Below are 18,077 nucleotides of genomic sequence, written 5' to 3'. Positions count from 1 at the left end.
GAAGAGTGAAGTACTCAGAAATAATGCTTTACTTACATACTTTGGGTGTGAATTCTCTTTATTAATAGGATTTTAACTCTGAGCCCTTTTTTCCTCAGCACTTACTTTTTTGGTCAAAGAATCATCAGAATCAGAAGGCATTCTTGTTGATACATGAAATATTACTTCTACTGTAGAGGTAGCAAAATATGGCGTGGTCAATCCAGTGCTTTTGTTTTTTTGTAGTCCTCCCATAAAACCACAGTGGTTTGTAAGATTTACCTAGAAGCAACGAAGAGGCATATAATGTTAATCAACTAAACAAAATTCAAAAACTTACTACTGAAAAAAGTAACTCAAACTTAAGTTTCTCAATTTGCAAAAAACATGGGGGACAAAGTCTTTCACATGGCATCAAACAATGCTTGATCCAGAATTATTAGTTAGAGCTGCTCTGTTTACATTGGTATTTTTTCTCAGTATTTGAGGATCCCTAATTAGTAGAAGTTAATTAGGAAATAAATCAACTGCTGTGCACTATGCATCTTTTGTTGGGCTTCTAGATGTTAATAGTAAATTGTTAAGGATGTGGAGGGACACAAAGGCCAGAGAGTAAAAATCAAGTGGCAAAAATCAAGAATGGAAATTATTTGGAGAACAGTTAAAATAGTTAATGTCATTTTGATAAAATGATTGATTAGATGTGTTGTACTTATTCATCAGAACTGGCTTCCTAATTATTAGTACCTATCATAGCCCAGAAAAAAAACACCACAGAATTACATTTCCAGTGTACTAAGAAAACTACAAATTAATCTGTGCAAAAATTTTTAAACATTTTTCCCTGATTGTAAACATAATAAATGCTAATACTGGAGTTACTGCATTAGATGATATTCCCTGGATTTGTGCTATACAGAGAAGCCAGGAACTTTTGTTCACTGTAGAAAATTAAGGAATATTGGAAAGAAAAAAAGATTTAAACATTGCTTCTTTTCTCCACTCACAGAAACCTCTTATGCATAAGCTTTTAAACAATAAAATCTGATTGATAGTGTGGAAAATAATAAAAACAAATTTCTACACCATGTGAACTGAAGATACATCAACTATCTTATCAGTTAAGAATGGCTGAATATATGAATAACAAATTGGTTTTTATGCCATCACTATAAGATTGTCTCAGTCACTTACATATTTAAAATTTATTTTTTTGACTTAGTAATACATTCATATAATTAAAAATTCAAAAGTACACCAAAATTCTTGCTTCTACATCTCTCTAGCTACTCATTTTCTTCCAGAAAGCAATTTAAAGTATCCTTCCCACAATGTTCTCTGTATATGTCATTAAAATTATTCTCTGTATGTGTACTTTCTCACACTAAATGTTCTGACACAGCATGCATATAAAAGGTTCTTCACCTTGTTTTGCACTTAAAGTACCTTGAGAAATACTTATTTGTAAGTAAAGCGTCTTCTCTCTCTTTTTCGTGGCTCCACAGAAGTCCATTTTTTTGATGTACAATAATTTAACTAGTCCCCTACTTGAAGCATATTCAGGCTGTTTCCAATCTTTTGCTATTAGTTAACGGTGCAGTGAATAACACTGAACATATCATGTTGCATTTGTGAAAGATATGTAGGACAAATAGTCAAAAATGGAACTGTAAGTTAAAGGGCATGTAAACTTTTAATTTTGAAACCCACTACCAAATTGTTCTCCACAGATTATCATCAACAGTGTATGAGTATGCCTGTTTCCCTCAAACTCAATACATTATCAAACATTGTGAACTCTGATACGTGAAAAGTGGTGTATTAGTGTAGATTTCTTGTTCTGTTTTTAGTGTGAGAAAATTATTTTCAAGTCAATTCTCTAATTATGTAAAGGAGAAAGTCTCAGTTTAGTGTTCCTTTGCTGTAAACACTTTTGTAACACTTGTTAATCTCATTTTTAATTAAACTTTTTATCTGTAGATGACTGTAGAATCTCATGAAGTTTTCAGAAACAGTAAGAGATTCCCAAGTACTCTTTAGCCAGATACTCCCAAAGCAGAACTGCATTACCACCAGCATACTGACACTAATACGGTTAACAGAGAACATCTTCATTACAAGGTCCCCCCACCCCCCGTTGCCCTATTACATGAGCCACACCCACGTCCCTCCTACCCTACCCCCTCTTAAACCCCTGGCTATCACTAATCTCTTTGTCATTTCTAAAACTGTTATTTCAAGAATGTTATAAAAATGGAATTATATAGTACATAACTTTTCCGAGTTCGGACATTTTCCTGTTGTCTTTCTGTTAATGATTTCAAATTTCACCCCACTGTGGTTGAAGAACATAATGTATGATTAATGATTTTAAATTTGCTGAGGTTGGTTTTATAACCTAATATGTGGTCTATCTTGGTATATGTTCCATAGGCACTTGAAAAGAGTATGTACTCTGATGTTGCTGGGTGGAGTGTTACATCATAAATGTCAATTAGACACTGTTGGCTGAGGGTTTTGTTAAGTTCTACAAGGTAGCTGATTTTGTCTAGTTCTTTCAGTTTTTGAAGTCTCCATCTATACTTGTGGATTTGTCTATTTCTTCTTTCAGTTCTGTCAGCTTTGTTGCACATATTTTGTAGTTCTATTGTTTGCTGCACACACATTTAGGATTGCTATGTCTTCTTGGTGGACTGACCCCTTTATAAATACATAATGTCCCCATCTCTGGTAAATTTCTTTGCTCTAAAGTCTACCATATCTAATATTAATGTAGCCACTCTGGCTTTCCTTTGATTAATGTTTACGTGATACAACTTTTCCATCCTTTACTTTCTTTTTCATTGATATGTTAGAGGTTAAGCCTGCCACTTTATATTTTTCTTTCTCTTTTCTTTGGTTTTCATTTATCTGTTTTAGTTTTCCTGCCTCTTATAGGTTACTTGAACATCTTCTACAATTCCATTTTTATTTATCTTTCTATTATTTTTTGAATGTAATTTTTGGTATACTTCCTTGGTGGTTGCTCTTGGTATTGTAGTTTATGTGCGTAATTTATTACAGTCTCCTGATGTTGTCATTTTACCGGTTTGGGTAAAATATAGAAACTCTACCATATTTTATGCCCCTTTACCCTCCCGTTTATAATTTCCATGAATATTTGCATGGCATTACATTTAGAAACACATCAGACAATGAAATCACTTTTGTATCAACGATCAAACATAATTAAGAAAACTCAAGAGAACTAAAGCCTAGTGTATTTACCTGTATTTTTTCTTGGCATGCTCTTAAAATGTTCCAAGTTTCCTTCTATCATTTCCTTCCTGTTAATAGAACTTTTAGTGGTTCTGTTAGGGAAGGTCTGCTGGCAACAGGTTCTTTAAGTTTTCCTTTATCTGAGAATGTTTTGCTTCATTCCTTTGCTAGCTATAGCAACCAATTCTGGGTTGACATTATTTTTTTCTTTCAACATTTGAAAAATACTATGTCACTTCCTATGACCACCATAGTTTCTGATGGAAATTCACTATCATTCTAATATTTTCCTTTTATAGATGAGATAAAATTTTTCATGGATGCTTTTGAGATTTGTGTTTAGTTTTTAGAAGTTTAGTTATGATATTTCTTAAGTGTCAGTTACTTTTGATTTCTCCTGTTTGGGTTTCACATAGCTTCTTCTATCTCTACCTTTATTAACTTTATTTCTCTTGCCAAATTTGGGAAGTTTTTAACATTATTTCTTGTAGTAATTTTCACACCCAACCTCTTCCTCCTCTCCTTCTGGGACTCAGATACCAGGACTGTTAGATCTTCTGTCACAGTACCACAGGTCCCTGATGTTATGTTCATTGTCTTTAATCTATTCACTCTCTGCTGTTCAGACTAATTTTTCCTATTCTATCTTCCTGTTTACTGATTCTTTCTTTGTACCTCCATATCCACCTTACTCTGTTGCTGGGTGCGTCTACTAAGCTTTTTACTTCAGTTACTGCATTTTCAGTTCTAAAATTTCCATTTAGCTCTTCTTTGTATCTTTCATTTCTTTTGCTGAGACTTTCTATTTTTCAATTGTTTTAACCATATTTCTAATTACTTGTTGAAGCATTTATATTATGGCCACTTTTAACATCTTTGCATCTTGGTATTGGCATCTACTGTCTGCTTTTCATTCAGTTCAAACCTTCCTAGTTCTTCGTATAATTCTTGATCAAAGCCTGGACATTTTCATATCATGTTATGAGACTATGAATCTTATTTAAACCTTCTGTTCTAGCTGGCTGTTACTGCAACAGCTCTATCAAGAAGCAGAGGCAGTGCTGCCTCACTATGGCTAGGTGGAGGTAGAAGTACAGCTTTCCCACTGAACCTTCATTCTTCATTGACACCTTCAGAGAGGAGATCCTCATTACTACTAGGTAGAGGTAGGAGCTCTGGCTTCCTATGTAGAGTCCACCGATACAGTGGTAGGGGTGGTTGCTGGGTGATGGTAACAGGCCTCCTCTGACCTCCCCAGTGGAGAGGGTGAGGGGCACCTCATTACTGTTGGACGGGGATAGAATTCTGGTTCCTCATTTAGTCTCTACGGACACTGTGGTGTGGGGTTTTAGATGGGGGGACTTGTTACCAGCTTGTAGAGATGAAGGTCTCAGCTTGCTACCTGGTCTTCTCTGATACTGATCCTGCTCCAGTGTGGTGCTGGGGATGCCTCTCGTTACAGTCTTGTGAGGGTGGAAGTCTAGGCTTCCTAACTGACCTTTGCTTTCAGGGGTGAGGATGGGAGTCAGTGTTTATAATCTGTGGTGTTTGGCTTGAGTAGAGTACTTATTGTCTAAATGTTTTCTCTCTTTCTACGTTGCTCGTTTCCTGGTTCTTTGGCTAGAAATAGTGGGCTTTTCTTGGGGTTCTTTTGGTCTGTATTTGTTGATGTTTCTAGGCTGCTAGCTTCTTCAGCTCCAAGCAAAAAGAAAATACATGAAGCAAAAAGAAAACCCTGAGAACTCACCATTAGGTCATTCCTTGGTGTCAAAGTTCCTATATGACTTTTTCTCTTCACCTTTTAAAGTCTTCTTATATTTGTTTTACATAGTAATGTTCAGGATTTTTGTTCTATTTAGTGTGAAGAATAGGGAGAGTATGTCTACTTGATCTTCCCAGAAGCAAAAGTTCCCACTTTACAACTTAAGGTATAGTTTTTCATGGATGCTTTTGAGATTTGTGTTCAGTTGTTAGAAGTTTTCAGAATTTAGATTTTAGCATATTCATGGATAAGTGAATTGTCAAAAATGTAACTGACAGTCAATTTTAGAACATTTCATCACTTCAAAAAGAGGGCCAATATCCTTTAGCTGTCACCTTGATCTTCCCTCATCCCCCCAGTCAGCCCTAAGCAACCACTAACCTACTTTCTATAACTATATTATATACACCTACTGTGAATACTTCACATAAATGGACCATAATGCATGGTCTTTGTGACTGGTTTCTTTCATTTAGCATGTTTTCAAGGTATATCACATTGTGGCACATATCATTACTTTGTTACTTTACATGGCTAAATAACATTCTATTATACGGATATACCACCTTTTGTTTATCCATTCATACATAGATGGACACCTTTTGCCTATTCTGAATAATGCTGTTACAGACATATGTTTCCATTTCTCTTGGGTATGTAACTAAGAGTGGAATTTCTGGCCACATGATAATTTAATGTTTTACTGTCTGATGAGCTGTCAGATTGTTTCCCACAGTGTTTGCCTTGTTTCACACTCCTGCTAGCACTTTATTAGGGTTCAGATTCTTCCAAATACTAACCAACAGTTATTATTTGACTGTAATTCCAGCCACCCTAATGGGTATAGAGTATCTTATTGTGGTTTTGATTTGCATTTCTCTTAGAGATAATTATGACAAGTATCCTTTCATGTGCTTACTGGTCATTTGTGTAACTTTTTTGGAGAAACGTTTATTCAGGTCCTAATTTTTAAACTGGGTGCTTTCTAGTTATTGATTTGTATGAGTTCTTTATATATTTTTGATAGAAACCCCTTATGACATATATGATTTGCAACTACTTTCTCCAATTCTGTGGGCTGTTTTCTTTTCACTTTGTTGATGGTATCCTTTGAAGCAGAAAAGTTTAAAATTTGATGAAGTCCTATTTATTTATTTATTTTTCCTTTACTCATGTTTTTAGTGTTTTTAGAATCCCCTTTGTCAAGTATACCTCAATAAAGCTGAAAAAAAAATCCTTTGCTAAAATCCAAGGTCATGAATATTTACTCCTATGTTATCTTCCTAGAGTTTTATAGTTTTAGCTTTTACATTTAGGACTATGATCCATCTGAGTTAATTTTTGTATATAGTGTGAGGTAAGAGTCTAACTTCATTATTTTGCATGTGGCTATTCAATTACTTGAGCACTATTTGTTGAAACGACTATTGTTTCTCCAATGGATGCTCTTGGCATTCTTGTCAAAAATCAGTTGACCATATAGATTTGTGGGTTTATTTCTGGAATCTAAATGCTGTCTCACTGACTGGTATGTCTATCCTTGGTGCAAGGACTACACTGCATGATTAGTGTTGCTTTGTACTAAGTTTTGAAATCAGGAAGTGTGAATACTCCTAATTTGTTTCTTTTTTCAAATGTTCCTTACTTTTACTAATACTTTTCTGTTTTTTTTTTTAACAGCAAATCTATTTACAATGTTTCTTTATACTTTCAAAAGCACCCTCACATACATTATCTCAACTAAACTACACATCATACCTATTAGGTAAAAAAGTAAATTACTGTTGATAAAGAAGTAAACAGGCCCAGAGAACTCAAATAACTCAAAGTGAAATAGCAGGTTAGGTAAGCCATGAAAACATATACTGAATGCTAAAGGCCTATGTACTGGATACTGTACAAGGCATTAGAATGCCTTTTTAAAAGAAAAAGCTCTCTAGAAGCTTAATTATAGTCTAGCACAGCAGTGTTTAACAAGTTTGCTCATGTAACTCTACAAGAATTTCAAGAAACTATGTATTAAACTGACAATGATGACATTTTTATCATAAGTTTAACTGTTGCAAAGATATGAATTTCCAGTGTACTATGTTATATATATATGTGCTTTAAATATATTTTCATCAAAATCTTAGAGCTACAGACTTGGTTGATGTAATATATACAAACGTCTGCTATTAATTTAAGGACAAATCAAATTCATTTTTTGTCAGAACATGTCTGGTACTTCATTTGTCATTTAAATAAACATTAATTAATATACATCTCTATGACAAATACCTTGCTTCTGAGTTTTAATTCTAAGGCAGGTTTGGTACAGAAACCTTGCCATGAGTTGGTGTCCAGGTAGCAAAAGAGCAGCACCTTTCAGTATTTCTTGCTGTGTTGTCAGAGACTCTCTCTCAGGAACATACCCTCTCGGATGAACTTATTTTGCGAGGGTGCCAAACCTTCTGGGGCAGTGTAGGACTCAGGTGTGTAAATGGTATGACTTTCTTTTACAAAGTTGAAGAGTGGGAAAGGAGAGGCAAGAGACTACAGAAGGGTTCTCAGGCATTAATTTTAATAAACTTGAGGATCAACAAACTAATCTCCTCAAATCTAACCATGCCAACATGGATCTAGGCCTTGATATAGCTGTGAGATTCACATATAACATCCTATGAATATAACAATCTATTTTAAGTTAGAGCAACTTAAATTTGAACTCATTCCAAAATTCTACATTTTTTTTCCTATCTTAGTTTGAAGACCACTAGTCTAGCAGTCACAGCTGTGAGGAAAATCCACATCTTCTAAACCTATGGCTCTAGTACTCCCTGACTCATAAAACAGTATCAGGGTTCCAACTGCTGCTGTCTATGTAGATGGCATATAATGTAGCAATAACAACAAGCTGTTGAGTATCCAAAAATAATGCTTCTAAAATAAGCTAAAGAGAAAAAGAAAACCACAACTTCCAAACAGAAATAAAATGACATTGGGCATAATTTAAAAACAATAAATACCTCCCAACCAAGACCAGCTACAAAATCTTCATATGCTTGACTTCCTCCTGTATTGGTGAGAATAGAATGTTTGTCTTCTTGTCCTTCAGCAATATAAAATACTGCAATCTTGTGTGTCTCTCGGCTGTAAAACAAAAGATTATTCCGCTCATTAAATCATTAATTTATCTATTCATTCATCCAATAATTAAGTTCCATGTACAAGTTATGTGACAATAAAATGGTAAAAGCAAATTAAATCTTACAATTGACAGAGGGAGGTAAGTACATTAAAAAAAAAAGTAAATACAAAAAAAAATTTGTCAGAAAGGTGACAAATTTCTGCTATAGGAACATAAGACATGTACTTCTGACTGAAGAGAGAAACTTAAAAAGAGAAGGTATGTAAGATTTGATAAATGAAGAAGAGAAAGAATACCAGGAAAGACATGTATGAATGCATGAAGCATCTAAAAAAAACAACTGCCTATTATGTGATGTGGCTGGATTGTGTTTTAGGAATAAAATTAAGTAGTACAAAGTTCAGTGGAAACGATCCATTTCTTCAAAGTACTTATAATATAGAATAAAAAATGGAACCACAATCTTGTAAAACTGTATGGAGTAACTGATAAATCATTAGACATTTTTAGTTCTCTCTAAAATAAAAAATGTTCACAAAAGCCAATTTCTTGTATGAAATTTGGCTTTCCAAGCTAACTAGGGCACACTACATTTGTTCTAGGTTGATTTAACAATGCATGGCCTAACAAATATTATGATCACAAGAAATGTTTCCACTACTATACTTGTAGGGATTAAAAAATAAACCACATCCAATAATTATTAAATATTAGAAGTTTATTTAGACAGCCAGATTCTCCTATACATCTTGAAGAAGATGTCAAGTCATATTGTAGGTTTCAAAATCAGCAACTTGTGATAGCAGCCTTCAAGTCACATACTTAAAATCAGAAACAAAGGTATTTTACCTGCTTTCACTAATGATAATATTTTATTTTAGGTGGTGAACACGTAGGCAACTTTTGGTGTATTCAATATATCATTAAAATAATTGATGTATCATTAGGATAAATTCAGAGAGAGTCTTTGACATTTGAGACACGACATGCTCCCTTACCCCACTCCTTCACTCCCTATTATGGAAGGTTTACCCTAGGCACTCCATTCAGGCCAAGATCATGGTTCCCTTTCCCCTCCAATTTCTGGTCTGGAAATAAGATTCTGCCTGGGAGAGGCAGGCTTCTCACTATGCTTCTCATCCTCTTCAGCCCCATGTTGCAGAAGCTCTATTCCAGGCAGCTATGGCCAAGAAAACCAGGTCTCCTTCAATTCATGCAGCTACCTCTCTTATGACAGAAACTAGGTGCCAAAGGCTGAGTATGTCTCAGTCTTCACCACTTTAGCTTACTATAGCATGGAAGTTTCACACCAGGAGAGACAAGTTAAGATGAGGAATGGCCAATCCCTCCCCAAGTGCCCACTTGCAGAGTGAGGGTGCCACTCCAGTAAAGCTGGTCTCCCACCCCAGCTCAGGTACAGTGGCAGATGGGTTCTGCCCTGGGTGAAAGAAAGGTCATTAAGAACCAAGAACTCAGCTGCAACCCTACCTGAAAGGAATGGTTTTATTTTGGAACAAAGGTTAGAGAACTCCATGCTTAAGGGTGTAGTCAAAAACAAAGGAAATCTTGGTGGAAAGCCATTAAGAGAAGCTAGCAGCTCCATGACAAAAGCAAAACAGAATAACCACCAGAAGTTTGAATAGAGAGAAGCAGGAATAGACTGACAAGAACCCTCCTGGGCACACCGTCAAGAAGCCCATGCACATGTACTACTTTGCCCACACAGATGCATCACAGTAAGATGGAGGACAGACATGAAAGCATTTTCCAAGCCACACAGACTTAACAACACATGGGAAAAACCTCACTGGTGCTGAACAATAGTCAGCTTGAAGTCAGGGTCAACTCCCAGGAAGTCATGACCAAAAAACAACATCCAGTCATCTAAGGTAGTCTGGAAGACTGCACATGCCCACTGCTGTGTCCTCTCTGGAGAATCAGAGAACAAAACTCCAAGCTACTAGTCCCTGGGTGAACATGGGCCAAAAAAAATGTAAATACTCTCAATTCTTGTGATAGCAGCCTTCAAATCACAAACATATTCACAGTAAAGGATAAAAAGCTCACTGGTTGCAGGGGGAGCTAAAGCACAAATTTTTATTAATAAGTAGATTTTGTCAACTCAGGGGAGACCCTTTGATAGCCAGGCTAAAAGATAAAAAAACATTAAAAAAATTTTTGAGGAGCAAAATCAGAGGCTACACGTAGTGGGGAAATAGACTTTGCAGGATTAGTTTAGACAAGTCATTAGAAATATACAAAGGACCAAGCAAACAATAGCCAACAATGCACTTTTGATTCAAAGATACACATAATTTTCAAAGTAAAAGAAATGGAAAAAGATACTGTGCAAAGTAACCAAAAGAGCTGAGCAATTACACTAACATCAGACTTTAAAACAACAAGGACATAGACCTGAATAATAGTATAAACCAACTAGACTAATTAGACATCTATAGAACATTTCACCCAAAAGTAACAGAAAACATTCTTCTCAATACATGGAACATCTTTTAGGATAGACCATCTCGTAGGCCATAAAATAGGCCTCAATAAATCTGAAGAGACTGAAATCAAAGTATTTTTTGAACCACATCACATGGAATGAAAGTAGAAAATCAGTAAAGAAGAAAATATGGGAAATTCACACATATATGGAGATGAAACAATGTACTCCTAAATAACCAATGAATCGAAGTATAAATCTCAAGTGAAATTACAACATACTTAGAGATGAATGGAAAAGAAAACATACCATACCAAAACTAATGGCATGCAGGTAAAGCAATTCTCATTGGTGAACTTATGGATGTAAATGCCTATATTAAGAAAGAGGAGATCTCACATCAGTAATAAAACCTTCCACCTTAGAAAAAAGTAGAAAAAGGAGGGCAATTCAAGCAAGTAGATGGAAGGAAATAGTAAAGACTAAAGTGAAAATGAATGAACTGAAGTAGAAAAACAATAGAGAAAAATCAATGAAACCAAAAATTGGTTCTGTTGAGATGATAAACAAAATTGATATCCTATAGCTAGACTGAGCAAAAAAACCCCACAAAAAACAGAATACTCAAATTATAAAATCAGGAATGAAAGAAGAGACATCATATATACCTTACAGAAATAAAAAAAATTATAAGGGAATACTATGAAAAATTGTATGCAACAAATGAGAGATTAGATTAAATGGACAAATTCCTAGAAAGACATAAATTACTAAAACCAACTCAAGAAGAAACAGACTATCTGACAGATCATTAATAAGGGATTAAATTAGTAATTTGACTGAAAAGAAAGAAGTAAAACTACCTCCACTTGCAGGTGAGATGATTTTTTATACAGAAAAGCCTAAGGAATTCACTAAAAAGCTATTACAGCTAACCAATGAGTTCAGCAAGGGTTCAGGATACAATATCAACAAAAATCAACTGTACTTCTAAACACTAGCAATGACAATCAGAACTAACAAAATTAAGAAAACTCCTTTTAAAATAGAATCAAAAATAATAAAATACTTAAGTAAATGTTTAACAAAAGTACAAAATGTATACCTTGAAAACTATAAAACATTGTAAAAAAAATTAAAGATCTTAAAAATACACCCACATTCATGGATCAAAAACCTTAATATTTGCTAAGATTAACTACTCCCCAAATTGATCCAGAAACTTAATGTAATCCCTATCAAAATCTAAGCTTTTGTAGAAATTTACATGATGATCCTAAAATTCACAAGAAGATGGGAAAAATCCAGAATAGCCAAAATAGTCTTATAGTCTTGAAAAAGAACAAAGTTGGAGGACTCATAATTCCCCACTTAGAAACTTGCTACAAAGCTATAGCAATCAATGTACTATGGTACTGGCATAAGAATAAACATACAGATCTATTTGACATAGAATCCTTGGTCCAGAAATGAACCCTTGTATTTGTTATCAATTTCTTTTTGTTGATGGTACCAAGACAATTCAATGGGGGAAAAGAATAGCTTTCAGCAGATGGTGCTGGAGCAACTGGACATGAACATGCAAAAGAATAAAGTTGGAGTCTTACCTCAAATATAAAATTAAATCAAAATGATCATAGATCTAAATGTAAGTCTAAAGCTATAAAAATATTATTTAAAAAAGCTTATAAAAGTATAAAATGCCCACATATAAAATTGTACATATATGTTCACAGCAGCATTATTTGTAGTATCCCCAAAGTGGAACCAACCCAAATGTGCATGGTGAATGGATAAACAAAATGTAATATACTCACACAATGGAATATTATTAGGCAATAAAGAGAAATGAAGTGCTGAGGTATGCTGCAATATGGGATCAACTCTGAAAATATTATGCTAAGGAACCTGCCACAAAGGACCATATATTATTTGATTTCTTTCATAAGAAATGTCCAGAATAGGCAAAATGATAAAGACAGAAAGTAGATTAGAGTTATCTAAAGCTGGGTAATTAGGGGGTGATGTTTGGGATTAATGGGGAGTGACCTTATAATGAGTATGGGGTTTCTTTTTGAAAGGAATAAAATATTCCAAAATGAGATTATTGTGAGAGTTGCACAACCATGTGAATATACTAAAAATATGTACACTTTAAATGAGTGAATTCTATGGCATATGAATTATATTTCAAAAAAGCTGTTAAGAAATTAACTTTGAAGCATGATCTAGTATGTGTAAATTCTGATTCTGGCAGAAAGGGAACTTCTCAGTGTTCTTACTTTTCTACGAAAAGGACTATTTATTACAATACATAAATCATAATTTATGAAATTGGAAAGAACTGGATAGAAATGTTCACTTAATACTGTATAAATCTAGAAGTTGAGAGAAATATATGTGCTGTATAGGAAAAAAGAGAACATAAATCTTTAAAATGCAAAAAAAAAATTACCTTTATATTGCCTATGTTCTCCCTACAATTTATAAAAAGAGTTCAGCTGTCCTTTTATGTCAAATTTTAATCCTTATTTTTCTATTACTGTTGCTAAACTATTTGCTATATTGCCATTAGATTAATATGTACCTCAATAAGGAATATGAGGCAAAAGTATTAGAAAAACTGAAATCATTGAATTTGCAAGCACAAATATTCTCTAAAAATACATGCAGTAGTACTGGCAAAATACTATGTATGAGTTTACTATTATAAAGTTCATAGTGAAATCTAGGCTGAGAACTTCTGAAATTCATGTATATACAGTGTAATAGAAATAATAATACAAATCATTTTGAGATTTGAAATTTAAAAATTTAACCATCTGGTTTAACCATAAGGACCAGGAACCAGCTAATCTAGTCAAAGATAATAAAGGATGTATAAATGGTGTAGGGAGGTAAAATATATAAACAAAGTAACTTTTGATTTTTTTTTCCTCCCTAGTCTTCCACACAAGTAATCATCAGGTTTGTTCTGGGTTTCTTGGCTTAAGAAGCTCAAGAGTTGTCTTGCTGTCACATAATCAGAATGAATTTTTATTTGAACCCATTGTATTGGGAAAAATATGTTGTGTTCTTTATTTAATTATTTTAAAAAAGCAAACAAATGTCATGTGTTCATTTGATGTATAGTATCAAAAGGAATCTATGCTATCTCAATTAACATGTCCCTCATACATTCAAGGTATATGTGAGAACAGAAGCAGTTTAGCAGGAGCCAAGAAGTAGAAAAGTATAAGGTGATACAAAGAACCATGAAGAGCCAAGTTGAGCTGGTATTAATGGCCGGAGTTCTAGACTAAGGTTTGGTTAGGAACTGGGAAGTTATTAAAGAATAAAACTGTAATTTTACTTTAGAAAGATTATTCTGGTGGTGAGGATTGTCTAAATGGGGAAGAGTCAGGACCCAAGAGCATACAGACTACTCAGAGTTGTTAAAATTCTCTTACAAAGTAAAAAGGACGTGAGTCAAGAGGTTGGGAGCAGGGAAACTAAAAGAACTAAGAAAGAACTGACATAATGATTATGACATAAACTCAATCAGGAACCAAACTCCTGGACTGGTGACCCATATCACAGATGCAGAGGCTCCCTCAGAGGGAGCAAGGGGTACAAGTCTCACACTGGGCATCCCCTGAGCTGGGGATCTTACCAGGAAGATGAGCCCCAGTAAAGTCTGGTTTTGAAAATTGGTAAGGCTTATTCTAGTAGAGCCAGAGGACTACAGGAACTGAAAGTCCACTATTAAAGGGCTCTCACACAGTTTTCCTCCCTATAAAACCCAGCATAGAGCCAGCAGTTTGAAAAGCACCTGAGCCATATGTGAAGATTTACTGTCTAATTTTAGGGCATATGCCAGAGAGGCAGGAATAAGTAGGAACTTTATCCAGGAATGGCAGCACTTGCAGGCACAATTTTCTTGTCATCCTTCAACCTATGTGGCCTGACACTGGTGGGCGCCAGTTCTTACACTCTCTACCTACCCTGCTGGCACTGCTTGCCCATCCCAGTGTTGCCCTGTGACTTGCCCCACACAACTTGCCTGCCCCAGCAGGAGCTCCTCCAAAGAGGCTCCTGCCCTGTCACACCCAGCAGGCAGCCTCAGCCAGACCTGCACCACTCCAAAGCAACTCCTGACTTAGAGTGGGGATTGGGGAACAGCCCCACCCATCAGCACTCCTGCAAGTCCTAGCCAGCAACATTGGGTGCTAACCCCACCTACCAGCATGCCTACAGCAGCTGTAACCAGGCTTCTTAGCCACTTGTGCCAGGGGCCAGCCCTGCCCATCAGTGGACCTGCAATAGTCTCAGTCCAGTCACAGCAGGAGAGCACATCCAGTCCACACAGGAAACACCCTTGGAATACCTGGTTCTGGTTACCAGACAGATCGTGTTGCTGGGCCCCACAGGATGACGTCTACATAAGAATACTACCTTCAAGACCATGTGACATAGCTGACCTACTTAATACCTAGAGACAAACATTAAGTCAGAGGAGACAGAGGAATATTTTTCAAACCAAATAAGGTGAAACCTAAAAGGAAGAACTAAATGAAATGGATATAAGCAATCTACCTAATAAAAGAGTTCAAGAAGATTCAAGAAGAGTTCAAGATGGTCATAAAGATTCTCACCAAACTTGGAAGAACAGATGAATTCAATGATATTGTCAACAAAATGAAAATATAAAAAAGAACCAATCAGAGCTGAAGAATAAAAAAATTTAAATGGAAGATAAATTGGAGGGAATCAGTGGTAGGTTAGAGGATGCAGAATGGATCAATGACCTAGAATATGAGGTACTTAAATAAGATAAGAAAGATTAAAGGGCCTCTGGGACAACATCAGAAATACTAAATTAGCATTATAAGTGTCTCAGAAGGGGAAGTAGAAAGAAAGGGAACAGAGAAGGAGAGAGAGTGACAAAGAGGGAGGGAGGGAGGGAGGAAGGGAGGAAGGAAGGAAGGATGAAAGAAAGACAGAGACATGAAACTTATTTGAAGAAATAACACCTGTAAAAACTAACCTAACCTTGAGAAGGAAACAGACACCCAAGTCCAGGAAATACAAAGAGCCCCAACCAAGAAGAGCCTAAAGAGAGCCAAACCAAGAAACAATTAAAATGGCAAAAGTTACAGATAAAGACAGAACCTAAAAAGTAGTTATGTATACAGGAATATCTTTAAGACTATAAATTGATTTTTCAGCAGAAATTTTGCAGGCATGATATAGTCAAAGTACTGAAAGGAAAAAAATCTCCAATCAAGAATGCACTACCGAGGAGGAGCCAAGATGGCAGCATGAGTAGTTCAGCAGAAATCTTCCAAAACTATACATATTTTTGAAAATAAAACAAATACAATTAGTCCTAAAAGAGAGACCAGAGATACAGTACAACAGCCAGGCTACATCCGCATCTGTGAGAACCCAGCACCTCATGAAGGGGGTAAGATACAAGCCATGGCCCAGTGGGACCCGAGAGCCCCTCACCCCACCTCCCCAGTGGGAGGAAAGGAGTCAGAGCGGGGAGGGAGAGGGAGCCCAGGACTGCTAAATAGACAGCCCTCACCATCCGCACGGGGAGTGTAGACACACACAGTGCGAGGTGTGCTGGATACGAGGGAATCAGAACAGTAAAACCTGCAAGCGGGTCCCTGCAGCTGGTGCCCCAGGGACAAAAGAAAAGTGAGTGCTCTTTGAAAGTCTTAAACGGACAAGGGCCTCACAGCTGGATGGAAGCATTCCAGCACACTCAACATAGCAGCTGGGAACCCTGGGGAAATCCAGGTGCTCCAACCCCCTGGGAGGCAGCGCAGCTCTGAGGCCCCTCATGGCAATAAACAGTCTGCAGTCCGTTCCCCCTCCGGCACGCCCCGCCATAGCGGAGCAGCAGCCTGAGAGCGGCCAAGCCTACAGTAACTGCACAGAGCTGCGTCCGCAGCTGCTGGGCCAGTCTCAGAGAACCGTCAGTGCGCAGCTGCCCAGCACAAGCCACTAGCGATCGCCGTTCTCACAAGGAAGGAAGGGGACCAACAATCAAGTAGGGACTTTATTCTCCTAGCTGACATATGTGCCAACTGCCCCACGACTACCTTTATTGTCATGAAAAGGCAGAAGAATTTGATACAGTCCAAAATAGTGCAGACAACACCTGAGAAGGAACCTGGGGAGATAGATTTAACCAATCTTCCTGAAAAAGAATTCAAAATAAAGGTCATAACCATGCTGATGGAGCTGCAGAGAAAAATGCAAGAGTTAATGGATAAAGTTGGGAGGGAGAATACAGAAATAAAAAAATCTCTGGAAGGACTTAAAAGCAGAATGGATGAGATGCAAGAGGCCATTAATGGAATAGAAATCAGAGAACAGGAACACAGAGAAGCTGAGGCAGAGAGAGACAAAAGGATCTCCAGGAATGAAACAATATTAAGAGAACTGTGTGACCAATCCAAAAGGAACAATATCCACATTTTGGGGTACCAGAAGAAGAAGAGAGAGAAAAAGGGGTATAAAATGTCTTTGGAGAAATAATTGCTGAAAACTTCTCCAAACTGGGGGAGGAAATAGTCTCTCAGACTACGGAAGCACACAGAACTCCCAACACAAGGGACCCAAGGAGGACAACACCAAGACACATAAAAATTAAAATGGCAAAGATCAAAGACAAGCACAGAGTATTAAAGACAGCCAGAGAGAGAAAAAAAGTCACGTACAAAGGAAAACCCATCAGGCTATCATCAGACTTCTCAACAGAAACCTTACAGGCCAGAAGAGAATGGCATGATATATTTAATGCAATGAAACAGAAGGGCCTTGAACCAAGGATACTGTATCCAGCAAGATTATCATTTAAATATGAAGGAGGGATTAAACAATTCCCAGACAAGCAAAAGTTGAGGAAATTTGCCTCCCACAAACCTCCTCTACAGGCTATTGTAGAGGGACTGCTCTAGATGGGAGCACTCCTAAGGCTAAACAGATGTCACCAGAGAAAATAAAATCATAGCAAAGAAAGCAGACCAACCAAATACTAACTAAAGGAAAAAAATAAAATCAACTACTCACAAAAGCAGTCAAAGGAAACAAAAAAGAACACAGAATAAACACCTAACATATAAAGAATGGAGAAGGAGGAATAAGGAGGGAGAGAAATAAAGAATCATCAGACTGTGTTTATAATAGCTCAATAAGCGAGTTAAGTTAGACAGTTAGATAGTAAAGAAGCTTACTTTGAACCTTTGGTAACCACCAATCTAAAGCCTGCAATGGCAGTAAGTACATATCTTCCAATAATCACCCTAAATGTAAATGGACTGAATGCACCAATCAAAAGACACAGAATAATACAATGGATAAAAAAGCAAGACCCATCTATATGCTGCTTAAAAGAGATGCACCTCAAACCTAAAGACATACACAGACTAAAAGTCAAGGGATGGAAAAAGATATTTCATGCAAACAACAGGGGAAAAAAAGCAGGTATTGCAATCCTAGTATCAGAC

General features: G+C 36.4%; 1 protein-coding gene across 7 annotated transcripts in view; it reads right to left on the bottom strand.

Annotated features, from left to right (window-relative positions):
- The window catches only part of RALGAPA1 (Ral GTPase activating protein catalytic subunit alpha 1), a 266,532-nt gene that overhangs the window by 48,759 nt on the left and 199,696 nt on the right, over window positions 1–18,077 (bottom strand). For all 7 annotated transcript variants that reach the window (XM_073211346.1, XM_073211345.1, XM_073211347.1 and 4 more), the window contains 2 exons: window positions 8,008–8,131; window positions 106–261 (listed from right to left, as the gene is read on the bottom strand). In XM_073211346.1, the coding sequence (XP_073067447.1) occupies window positions 106–261; window positions 8,008–8,131 (280 nt within the window). The remainder of the gene's footprint in view (window positions 1–105; window positions 262–8,007; window positions 8,132–18,077) is intronic.

Source organism: Manis javanica, chromosome 8 (assembly GCF_040802235.1).
Source record: "Manis javanica isolate MJ-LG chromosome 8, MJ_LKY, whole genome shotgun sequence".
NCBI lineage: Eukaryota > Metazoa > Chordata > Mammalia > Pholidota > Manidae > Manis > Manis javanica.
Note: the sequence above shows the minus strand (reverse complement) of the source record. Positions and strands in the feature narration are given on the sequence as shown.